The sequence below is a fragment of the Poromitra crassiceps genome, assembly GCF_964638095.1.
Source record: "Poromitra crassiceps genome assembly, chromosome: 1".
In the NCBI taxonomy this organism is placed as follows: domain Eukaryota; kingdom Metazoa; phylum Chordata; class Actinopteri; order Beryciformes; family Melamphaidae; genus Poromitra; species Poromitra crassiceps.
The window spans coordinates 90,628,047-90,640,621 of NC_139623.1; the positions used below are offsets into that span (position 1 = coordinate 90,628,047).

Here is a 12,575-nt window from a genome sequence, read left to right on the forward strand (position 1 = left end):
CGTAAAGTCCTCTGATGCATGCTCATGATAAAGGGGCTATATAAAACTTGAACTTGAGTTAATGTTTCCCCAATGACTGGAATTTCAGCTTTTCAGCTGATGTTGACCACATTTGACTTACATTCTTGTTCTATTTTTGTCTTTTTTTTTTTATGCAATGAGCACAGCTATTCTTTCACAGTGCATCTTTAATGAACATTTGGCAAAAACATCTCAATTTCAGCTCTAGTCCTGGGTCAGATGCTAATTAATAATGATCTAAAATAGAAATCTAACGACTGTTTAATTGGTGAGTAACCCTGTGTTCCCTCCGGTAGGCTACAGTTGGTTTGATCCGTAACTTGGCGCTGTGCCCTGCCAACCATGCCCCTCTGAGAGAGCAGGGCGCCATCCCCAGACTGGTACAGCTGCTGGTCAGAGCACACCAAGACACACAGAGACGCACCAGCATGGGAGGCACACAGCAACAGTTTGTGGTAAGCACACACGTACTCCTTAACCTTAGCCCCATAAACATACACCACCTATAAACGACACCAAGCATGACACAGCAACGGTTTGTGATGAGAATGATGCTGCACATATTCACTGGTACACCCATCCGCTGTACCTGAGATCAATAGTGGAGCCATATGAAATCCGCGTTCACAGAATCGCGGGCAGAATTGACCAATAAAAATTTAATCTACTGTAAAATGTGGAATACTGCAGAATTTGCCATAATTGGGCTGACATTCAATAATGATGTTAATAAGGCGACGTCACACACACTCTCTCTCCCTCGTCTTCCACACACGCAGCTGCCTGCCCTTACAGTGGATTCTGCAGTAACTAACGTTACTCATTAACTATAGTTAAAGGATGGCTTTACCAGTAATCAACCCACTTTGTGTCAATAATAATCTCGGTAATATATGCACATGCGTAGTGTTTACCTCTCTCTGTTTTCCTCATGGAGATCTCCCTCCTCTGCCAAAGTGCTCTGTTCTGATGCGTTTGACGTCACACCGCGTCAGAACGGAGCTGCGGAAGTTCTGCTGGAGACGCCGAATCTGCTCTGAGGGCGGCTGTTATTGTTAATTTTTATTTTTTAAGTATGCCTGCATATGTGGAGAATTGCATTGAGAGCCTTAACAAGCCTTAAAGGAACACTCTGCCCATTTTCAACCAGCTTTGTATCATTAGAACATCAGTAGTATATCAGAAAACTGTAAACGGTTTTGAAGTCTGTCATTTAATTTGACAGTTATTGAGTGTTAAAGTGTGGACCAGTGACATCACTGGTCCACACTAACTCAAATTAATAACTCATTAACTCAAATCAACTCTTAATAACTGTCAAACTAGATGAATGATGAATAGTTTGACAGTTATTGAGAGTTGATTTGAGTTAATGAGTTATTAATTTGAGTTAGTGTGGACCAGTGATGTCACTGGTCCACACTTTAACACTCAATAACTGTCAAATTAAATGACAGACTTCAAAACCGTTTACAGTTTTCTGATATACTACTGATGTTCTAATGATACAAAGCTGGTTGAAAATGGGCGGAGTGTTCCTTTAATGACTTGCAGCTGGTGGGGGCGGAGTTTCTGCAGACGGCAGCAGTGAGCATTTTGTCCATGAGGTAAACAGAGAGAAGGCAAAACACTGCCCATGTGCTTATAATACCGAGATTATATATGGTACAAAGTGGGTTGATTACCAGTAAAGCCATCCTTTAATTAGGCCTGTGAATCTTCACTGGCCTCACAATTCGATTCGATTACGATTCAGAGGGCTTCGATTCGATTACGATTATCGATGCATCTCGATGCATCTTCAATCGATGCATCACTTTTTTTCCCCAATACATGATTTATTTTTTCTCACTATTTTTTCTCACTGTGTGGCTACTTTTAAAATAAAAGTGCATTTGGAATTGCATTATATTATGATCCAAATAAACAACTGCATGTACTTCCATTATATTTTATTTGATTATAAAAAAAAAATATATATATATATATATATATTTTTTTAATACTCGATTTTTGACATTTGTGAATCGATGCAGAATCGTGCATCTTATAATCGATTATTTTTGACACCCCTACCTTTAATGAGTGCATTAACCAGCACATTCCACCCACAATAGCGTCGGTGACATGTGCAGAGACCATAATATGGACATGTCGATAACCCTGTCTGAAGTAGCCTACATAGCGTTAGATGTCAGCTGTGAATGATTCTGCCTCATTAGACCTTCTCACTTACATATTCTATTTAATTCTGTTATGTTGTTTGTTTAAAACATTAGCATAATGTTAACTACTTGCAGACGGTCTTGATCACATTAGCTCAATTGACTAACTGTTTAAATACTTTGTAGACTAGAGCTGTCACTTTTTCCAAAAATAAAGTTTGAACGAACTTTAATTGACCTGCAATTTGTTTGAATATATCCAAAGTGAATTGCCCCCCGTGGCCCCATAAAGATTACGTTACATGTTACATAAGAGATAGCCTATGTACATGTCAGGTGGTCAAGCTGTTAGAGCGGAGCGCCCTCTGCTGGATTATGAAGGAATTACACTAAAAAAAATCCCCCCGCCGCAAAAAATACCCCAATATTATTATTTTAATTTGCATGGGTCAATTACATATCGAACATCCCCCCCTCCCCCACATTCGAAGTTACATTCGAATTTCGATTAAAAAGTGACAGCTCTATTGTAGACGCAGTTATCAGTGTTCATGTTACTTGCCTTTCTAGTCAAAGCCTTCCGACCGTAGTCTAGATGGCAACAGGGAATGAAAGACGAAATATCCACTTTTGCACATGATGAAGCTGGAAAAGTTTCCTTTGTGGCTGTGTATTCTTATTCACTTGACACATGCCGTTTTTACACAAATTCTTCTTTCTCTAGTAGACTCACGTTTACCCTGGTCAAGTTAGCAGAGATAAACACCACCACTTCCTGCTATACCTTTCAAAATAAATTACATTTGAAGCATTTTCTGATGTTTGAAGTGAATGTTTTGTTCAGTTTTTTCTTTACTTGAAGCACACAAAGAAGCTTAAAAGCACTTTACAAACAAAAAATGTATATAGAATGTTTTGTACAGTCATCTACTGTATTTCCGACTTTATTCATCCCCACGTATTAGACACTATTTCTGATGGTAAAATGAGCGTAAAAAGCAAAACAGAATTCAGAAAAATTAAAACTGAATTGGGAAAAAATAAAATGGAATTTGGAAAAAAATCTTAACGGATTTCATATGGCTTTAATCAATAGTTCCCACCACTGCCTGCTCACAAAACCTGTATGGATGAGATGGTGGATGGCTGTCCAGAGGGTCTCCAAATTGTCTTAACATCACTATAATTGATCTTAGTAATTGTGTGGTTCTGTCATCAGGAGGGAGTTCGTATGGAGGAGATTGTGGAAGGCTGCACAGGAGCGCTCCACATCCTGGCTAGAGACGTCCACAACAGAATCGTCATCAGAGGACTAAACACCATTCCACTCTTTGTACAGGTAAAACTCATTCTTCAACTTTTCTTTACCACCTTTTCTTTTTCATTTTCTTTTACTCTTACTTTCACTAAGGTTGTCACTTTTTTGTTTTCCTTTATTCTTTCGGGCAGCCATAGGCCCAGCTAGTCTTGTTTTTGTGACACGTTCATGCATTCTTTCACACTTGGGCTCTAATTCGGTCACATTCTTTATCACACTTTTGTTTATTGCTAATCATCCTCTCCACCACACTCCTGATCTTAGTCCATCCCAGTGTCAATTAGTTTTCCCTGGGGTTGTTGGTAAAGTAAGGTGGTAGTTTTAGAAGTTGATCCAGGCATCTTAGGAATTAATAACAAGAAAAATCGCCTAACCCCCTCTACTCTGTGTTTGTGTGTAGCTGTTATATTCTCCCATTGAGAACATCCAGCGGGTAGCGGCAGGCGTTCTGTGTGAACTGGCCCAGGACAAGGAGGCTGCTGAGGCCATCGAGGCCGAGGGAGCCACCGCCCCGCTCACAGAGCTGCTGCACAGCCGCAACGAGGGAGTGGGTAAGTACAAACGCACACACCCCTTACCAACTGCCATCCATCATTCACGTAATGGCTACTTTCAGCTAAGCAGATGGTCAGAATAGGCATTCCAACCGTGCCATATGAGTGGCTAAAACACAGGCACTGAGAAAACAAAGAGCACACATGTGATGGTAACCTTATATGAAAGCCAGAAGACTAGGCCATTCTTTAGTGTTGCAGAAAATCTGAGCCCCATCACTGTCATAACCATAATCATAGCAAAGAATGCCATCTCAACTGTGTTGGCTGAATGATTGGGGCTTTGTTTATAATAACACATTGATTAAAAAACCAAAGTTGAGGCACTTAAATTAACCTTTCCTCGTACCCACAGCTACCTATGCTGCAGCGGTGTTGTTCCGCATGTCAGAGGACAAACCCCAGGACTACAAGAAACGTCTCTCCGTAGAACTCACCAGCTCTCTCTTCAGGACGGAACCAATGGCCTGGAACGAGGTATACACAGACATTGAGACACACACACACACACACACACACACACACACACACACACACACAGGCAATTGTACTCAGTTCTGGTTTTGAATCGATCATTCAACCATACTCCACATACTTGCACACACACCCTCACATACTCCTATTTTAACTTGCTTGATGTCTTATCATGATGCACATATTTGCTTTGATGCTTAGTACAATTGACCCGAAGTCAGCAAGGGGTTCTAGTGTAATACTGTGCGCAAGATGTCATTACATTGTCAAAGGTACTGTACGTTAGTGTAATACTGTGTGTAGGATGTCATTAGATTGTCAAAGGTACTGTACGTTAGTGTAATACTGTGCGCAAGATGTCATTACATTGTCAAAGGTACTGTACGTTAGTGTAATACTGTGCGCAAGATGTCATTACATTGTCAAAGGTACTGTACGTTAGTGTGATACTGTGTGTAGGATGTCATTAGATTGTCAAAGGTACTGTACGTTAGTGTAATACTGTGTGCAAGATGTCATTAGACTGTCAAAGTTACTGTATGTTAATGTAATACTGTGTGTAGGATGTCATTAGATTGTCAAAGGTACTGTAAGTTAGTGTAATACGGTGTGTAGGATGCCATTAGATTGTCAAAGGTACTGTACGTTAGTGTGATACTGTGTGTAGGATGTCATTAGATTGTCAAAGGTACTGTACGTTAGTGTAATACTGTGCGCAAGATGTCATTACATTGTCAAAGGTACTGTACGTTAGTGTAATACTGTGCGCAAGATGTCATTACATTGTCAAAGGTACTGTACGTTAGTGTAATACTGTGTGTAGGATGTCATTAGATTGTCAAAGGTACTGTACGTTAGTGTAATACTGTGCGCAAGATGTCATTAGATTGTCAAAGGTACTGTACGTTAGTGTAATACTGTGTGTAGGATGTCATTAGATTGTCAAAGGTACTGTACGTTAGTGTAATACTGTGCGCAAGATGTCATTACATTGTCAAAGGTACTGTACGTTAGTGTAATACTGTGCGCAAGATGTCATTACATTGTCAAAGGTACTGTACGTTAGTAATACTGTGTGTAGGATGTCATTAGATTGTCAAAGGTACTGTACGTTAGTGTAATACTGTGCGCAAGATGTCATTACATTGTCAAAGGTACTGTACGTTAGTGTAATACTGTGTGTAGGATGTCATTAGATTGTCAAAGGTACTGTACGTTAGTGTAATACTGTGCGCAAGATGTCATTACATTGTCAAAGGTACTGTACGTTAGTGTAATACTGTGCGCAAGATGTCATTACATTGTCAAAGGTACTGTACGTTAGTGTAATACTTGTCAAAGGTACTGTACGTTAGTGTAATACTTGTCAAAGGTACTGTACGTTAGTGTAATACTTGTCAAAGGTACTGTATGTTGGTGTAATCCTCGTCTTTGTCTGTGTCTGTCTCTTCCTCTGCAGACTGGAGAGTTGGGTCTGGACATTGGCGCTCAGGGAGAGCCTCTGGGCTACAGACAAGAAGGTAAGTTCCTGCTCTGCTGCTTGGTTAGAGGCTCACAGGAGAGGACAAGGATATCACAGAACCAGAACACTTGGCCTACCACATATAAACATGTCATATTTGTGTAGCTAGTGGGTAATGTGTGCCGATGTGCATGCATTGCCCCGTCAGTTCTGGGCTCTTGTGATAATGTCCCATCCTGGTAGTTTCTCTAAGTTGGCCCTCTACCCTTTGAATAAGTTGGCATACAAGTGAATATCATTTCCACCCTCCAGTCACTGGGCTCCCTTGGCCAATCCTCATCACTGCTGAGACCAGATTTGCCATATTAAAGGTCATGATACATATTAACACGTTCACTGCCAATGCCGAGTTGACTCGTCAAAAAAGATCCAACGGTTGACTGCCATTGACGAGTCAAGTCGTCAAAAAAAAAAAAATTTGACGGTGGGACGTGGATCAACGCCCCCCACGTCTCCTATAACAGAGGTTCTCAAATGTTTTTCAGACAAGGACCCCTTAAAAGATAGAAAATATACCGGGGACCCCCTCATTCTGATTTGTGATTTTGGGCTGAGCTTAATTGTTTCCACGGCTTGACTTTTAAATTGATAGGTTTGTTAGATTAGAATGTAATCCATGAACCATTTTAGATTTAAAGCATAAAATATGTTCATTGAACTATGAAGCTTTTGCACACAAAAAAAGGTTTTATTTTTATTTTCCTGAAAACTTTTCGCGGACCCCCTTGCAAATTGCCACGGACCCCTGGGGGTCCCCGGACCCTCATTTGAGAACCACTGTCCTATAAAAATATGGGAGCCACCGAACGTGTACAACCCATTCCACCGACCCACTAAGTGGCGACAGTGCTCTCCAGACTAGAAAAAGCCGAGCCAAAACTGCAGGGGAACGCGCGAGGAAACCATTCTCATACTGTAAAATGGATTGGCGAAAACGCTTTCGCTTTCGCGCATTATCGCGCTGGGAGCTGGCGGTGGGGGATTGCAAATTTGCATAATAGATTATGCGTGCAACACACTTTGAAACACTGGCAGAAAGCCCACAATCGCACGCAGCTTCATTCCAGCTGAGCTCACAACCGAAACGACTCATGCAGACTCGCCCAAAGAGCAGCCGCCAGCCGCCAGGCAGCACAGACAGGCAGAGCCTCGCTTGTGACAAACGCTGCAAAGCCACCAGAGACACACCCACGGAGGGAGGAGTTTGAAGGAGAGGGGGGTTTCCTGCTGCTATGGAGGAAATTACTGTTCAAAACTATTGTTTAGATGTCTGACGTCTTACGCCAAAAATAAATGGTTAAAGTGACTGTTCTATCGAATTTCACAAAAAGCCGTTTATCTCAGCTTAAATTTTCAGACGCTGAAACCATGCTGTATTCTACTGCTAATGCCTACATAACTACTAACTCTACAAACTAACTCTTTTAGACAGAGAAAGCACACATTCTATTAGTTCTTTTGAGATAATTTGTGTTCACAAAATCTTAGCAGAAAAGAATCCTCGGCTCTTGAAAGATGAGCCAGAATCCTCAAAAAAAAAACTTGGCAGAACCTACCTACAGTATTGAAAAAACGGCTGGCAGTGAATGTGTTAAAGGTCATGATACATATTAAAGGTCATGATACATATTAAAGGTCATGATACATATTAAAGGTCATGATACATATTAAAGGTCATGATACATATTAAAGGTCATGATACATATTAAAGGTCATGATACATATTAAAGGTCATGATACATATTAAAGGTCATGATACATATTAAAGGTCATGATACATGGGCAACTTGAAACCACGGAGGGGCAACAATGCTTTAAGTGTGGGTGGGGATTGATTTCATCCCTAGACCTTAGACTGTGAGTGTGGTAATCAATAAGCCGAGGGGTGAGGTTGGCTGGTTCAGTTTGATTATTTTGCACTGCTCTACATACCTCCAGCACAAACAACTGTAATTGGCTCTTAGCTAGCCAGCTGCAAAGTCAGGATCTAATATCAAGACCTGCAATACTTGGTGGGAGTTATATTGGAAAAAAAATAAGCTGGCCACTGCAAATGTGTTCTTGGAGCACCATATTCTGAAGGCAGACTGTAGCGTGCACAATGGAACTCAGCCATGAGTTCAGTTGAGAGAGAGTACCTTTGCCAAGTTAGTTTGAGCCAAGTTCACCATAGTTTTTCCTTTGCCACTGCTGGAGAATGAGTTGTGTTGTGCTGCTGTGCAGTGCCAGTGACAGTTTGAATGATCATACAACTGTGTGACAGCTTGCTTTGTTAACATGCTCTCTAACAAAATGCTCTGCTTCCCCTGCCTCTCCTCCGTCCACTCCCCCCTCTCCCAGACCCAAGCTACCGTTCCTTCCATTCGGGGGGTTACGGAGGTGACTCGATGGGTCTGGAGCCCATGATGGACCACGATCTGGGTGGGGGTCACCACCCCGGCCAGGACTACCCCCCTGTAGAGGGGCTGCCTGACCTGGGACACGCCCAGGACCTGATAGACGGCCTGCCGCCCGGCGACTCCAACCAACTGGCCTGGTTCGATACTGACCTGTAAATACCAAGAGCAACATTACACTACACTTTCTACTAGGTAAGAGTCTCCACACTTATATGCATGTTACCCTACTCTGCTTCTTAGGGCAGGACGGCAGTATAAATATGACAGCAGTGATACAAACAGCGGGGAGGTTCTCTGGCTGGATAAAATGGCTGTGTGTGTGTGTGGGGGGGGGGGGGTTTACTCACTTGGGCTGCTGCATGTTCAGACTGGTACTAATTCCAAAGCGGTGTGTTGTGCCGTGTGTGATGTTACTTGGTGTTTGATCTGTATGTGTGGTCCTTCACCAACGCCTGCCTGGCTTCTCTTTCTCTCCTTCTCTCCTCCCAGCTGTATCATGTGATCTGGATGAACCTGCATTGTGATTCGCCCATATGGAGGAGGCGGGGTTTCAGAAAGTGCCTGAAGACGACTCAACAACAGCAAGCAGAGTTTCCTGTCTATGGGAACTCCATGGGGACAAACTAGATTTAAGTGCGGTTCTGGTCTCTCGGCCCGGCGGTGGGCTGACTTCAAATCCTGACACGACACACAGAGTTAGAGCTCAACGGTTGAATTTTAAAAACCCTTTTTATGTCTGTTTTTTTTTTTACTTCATTTTTTTATTACTTTTTTGGTTGTTACTTTCTATCATGTTTTCCTCAATTCTGTAATGGTACCGATTGATTCTAGCTTGCTTTATGATTATTCTGAATTATACTCATCTCTCTTGTTTTTGCAGTCCCTTGTATTTTAAGTCTCTCTGGTAGTGTTGAGTTTTCTAGTGGTAATGCTCCATCCAAGTAAATTTGATCACATTTTAAATGGTGTCCAAACACTACAAAGTTAATCAGTTGCATTGTATTCTGATGATCAAGTGTAACATTGTGTAGCTTTTGTATAAAAAAACATGAATTGGAAGTCATGGTCCAAATATCAAGCTATTTTCTTGCTTTAAAGGTGGACACTGAGGTGTCTCCGCTGTTCCAAAGGGGGTGTAGCTGACCTAGCTGGATGGGTGTGGCTGTGGATGATGGACGGGGGTGGAGGAGGGCTCTTATTGGTCTGCTGTTACTAAGGGGTGGGGTAGTGGGAGGAGCTGGATGCTGTAGCCTGCTGTGTTCTGAAACAATAAAATGGACTGTCATTTCACCTGGATGCCTCCATGTCGCATTTCTCTGATGCCTTGAATCCATGAGTCTTGTCGTCACACAAGCTGGTAGTTAATTTATGGTTTAATCAATGAAAAGAAGAAGACCGGAGTGTCACATTGGTTGTATTTACACATGGAAAAAGGAAGAGTATGGGAACCCTGAATATCAATACACTGATGAAGGCGGTTGGACAGCCATCGCTCTAGCTCAGTCAAGAAAAAGCCGCTTGGTGTGTAATTCACTGGTTCAAATCCCACCTGTCACTTTACGCTTATCAGATGCCAAAGTCAAAACAGAAATATATAGACAATCTAGTTGTGTTTTCTGTTTTCAAAAGGAAGTAGTACACCTAACAATCCTTCAACACAAAATAATTTCAGCCGGTAAAAGCTCACCTGTCTGGTTTCCCCTCATAACCCCCTGCTCATATCTCTGTGGAAGTTGGGAAGTTCTTCAAAGTTTATAATGGGGACATGTCCCCACCACTTTTCAATACAAAGTGACACCCTTGTGTAGGCTACTACTCAGATAGTGATCAGTGATCAATGTGATGGAGAAGTCTGGAAAAGTACCGGACGTCACTGACTGACTCAGGTTTGAACCCACAACCTCAAAACTTCCAGGTCCAACCATATAATTGATAAGGTTTCCAACTATAGACCAAATCAGCGGGGATGTTTACATTTACTTCCGGTTACCTCTGGTTCCGTTTACCTCCGCACAAACTGACGTGTTGAAGACAAAAACAGACAAAGAAGACAAAAATGGTTCGTTCGTGTTGTGTTGTTGGGTGTCCAGTGACCATAAAGAGCGGGTCAAGATTTGGATTATTCTAAATTCCCTCTGCAAAGGGCAAACATGAGCAAAGAGAACTCTGGATTCGGCGGCACAGGCTTACTACAGCTACAACATCCGGGTTCCGAGCTGTATCCGAGCGGCGTGAGTAGCTAGCTCTAGCCTCTGTCTGTAACGTAACGTTAACGAGTCTGCAAAAAAACAGCGAGTTTGACAGTTGTAAACAAACGTTATTAGCTAGCTAACACTACATAAAACAAACACAGAAGAAAGGCTAGATATGTCGGACAAGCATGTTTACCAACCGTTTGAACATTTAAATTGAAAGTAGTCGGACGAAAACAACAAGAGTTTGACAGCATTTATTTGACAACACGCAAATTTAAACCTGGCGCCTTCCCGAAGTGGTACCCGGAAGTAAATGTTGTTTACATGGTGATGTCACGGTGATTTGGTCTATAAGCAACAGTCTTACAGGTTTAGAACCCTTTCATCAGGCCTTACTTGCGATGTTGGTTTTCAAAACTGACACTGTATCCAGAATTTAGCCCACAACCTCAAAAGCTTCACCCAACTGTAAGCCACTGGGTCAGACCACTTCTAAACATTTTTTGAATTTTTACTCAGGATGTTGGTTTGTCCATTCACAACTCCTATTCCAATGCTCAATTTAGATAGTTTGTATTTGTTATGTTTATGATTTTAATTAAAATGTGTCATGCCACTAACTGAATTTCAGTATCATGACCATTTTCTGGAAATGGAAAGATTCAAAGACAGGATGAACATTGTGAACAATATCCTATCTATTTTATGATATTCCAGAAATAGTTTGATGTAGCCTAGCTTATACCGCATTCATGACAACTCGGACCACCGGAGGTTTCATTTCAGAACCTCCGCCCCTGGCATATTTGCGTTCACGCTGCACTTCCCTGTCGGAGGGAAAACACTGGTAAAAACCAAGGAGGGTTCTGGGAAGTAGAGGCGGTAATGCAACATTTTGGATGAGATGTGTGGATATGTCAACTCAGACAAAGCGGAGCGCTGAATGATACCCGAATTTTGTGTCTGTGTGTTTTATCTGTTTTTTGTATGATATGGTCTTTAATAAAATGTATTTAAAAAAAATGATACCCAAATTTCCGAGCTGTAATTCCGGCCTGGACAACAGTTTAATATACTTTTTACAGGTCGGAACCCATTTTTTCCGGTGGTCCGAGTTGTCTTGAACGGGGTCTGACATGTAAGATGAAGTTTCCAGCTCTACACAGCTGTGTGCCCATGGCCTCCACTGCGTCACACAGAATACTCTTGCCAAACAGAATGAAATCCATAAGGCCAAGGTTTGATGTTACAGGTGTGAGGTTACCGTTTTACACCTGGCTCTCATGACAGCTTGGTTTGGGAAAACTGATGATTCACCGACTGAGTGAACAAGTGTCCACATCTACCTGGATGGAACATGCTGTTGAGCTGGCAGGAGGCCAATTCACTATCTTCAACTATAGAGACACTGCATGAAATAGGCCACGCCCATCAGGGGGTAAAGCTCTCCGTTCACTCCCATACACCAGCGTCATTTTCCTTGAATTAAACATAGCTAAAAGCTGTTGTGTGGTGGGCTGCGCAGACAACAAATGTAAAAAATTGCCAATTAAAGTTTTTTTGTACTCCCGAGCAAAACAAGGAAGCCATCGAGAATTGGCGACAAGAAAAATGTGGATCTAGCGGTCAGTAGTCTCGCTGGCCAGCCTCCCCTCCCTTCTGTGAGAGGAGTCTGGCTGCACGGAAACAGGCTACTGGGATAAGCCCTCCCTTGCTCTACAGCTGCTCCCCCATTGGAGCAACTGTTTCAGTCGCTGCCGGATGTCTGCTCCCCACTTATTACAAGCTCTGTCATTGGCTCCGACCATGTCAATCAGAGTTCCAATCGCAATTCCACAATGGAGACCTGCGCCGGCAGACTCCTCTCACGGAAGGGAGGGGAGGCTGGCCAGCGAGACTAAGCTGTCAGTAAAATAAGTTGGAGTGT

At 42.3% G+C, this 12,575-nt stretch overlaps 1 protein-coding gene across 1 annotated transcript in view; it reads left to right on the forward strand.

Moving 5' to 3' along the window:
• ctnnb1 (catenin (cadherin-associated protein), beta 1) overlaps nucleotides 1-9,701 on the forward strand; it is a 51,231-nt gene extending 41,530 nt beyond the window's left edge. The window contains exons 11-17 of the mRNA XM_083642329.1: nucleotides 318-476; nucleotides 3,406-3,525; nucleotides 3,905-4,055; nucleotides 4,414-4,535; nucleotides 5,992-6,052; nucleotides 8,395-8,645; nucleotides 8,943-9,701. Of these exons, the coding sequence (XP_083498455.1) occupies nucleotides 318-476; nucleotides 3,406-3,525; nucleotides 3,905-4,055; nucleotides 4,414-4,535; nucleotides 5,992-6,052; nucleotides 8,395-8,609 (828 nt within the window). The 3' untranslated portion in view covers nucleotides 8,610-8,645; nucleotides 8,943-9,701. The remainder of the gene's footprint in view (nucleotides 1-317; nucleotides 477-3,405; nucleotides 3,526-3,904; nucleotides 4,056-4,413; nucleotides 4,536-5,991; nucleotides 6,053-8,394; nucleotides 8,646-8,942) is intronic.
• Nucleotides 9,702-12,575: the final 2,874 nt, after the last annotated feature.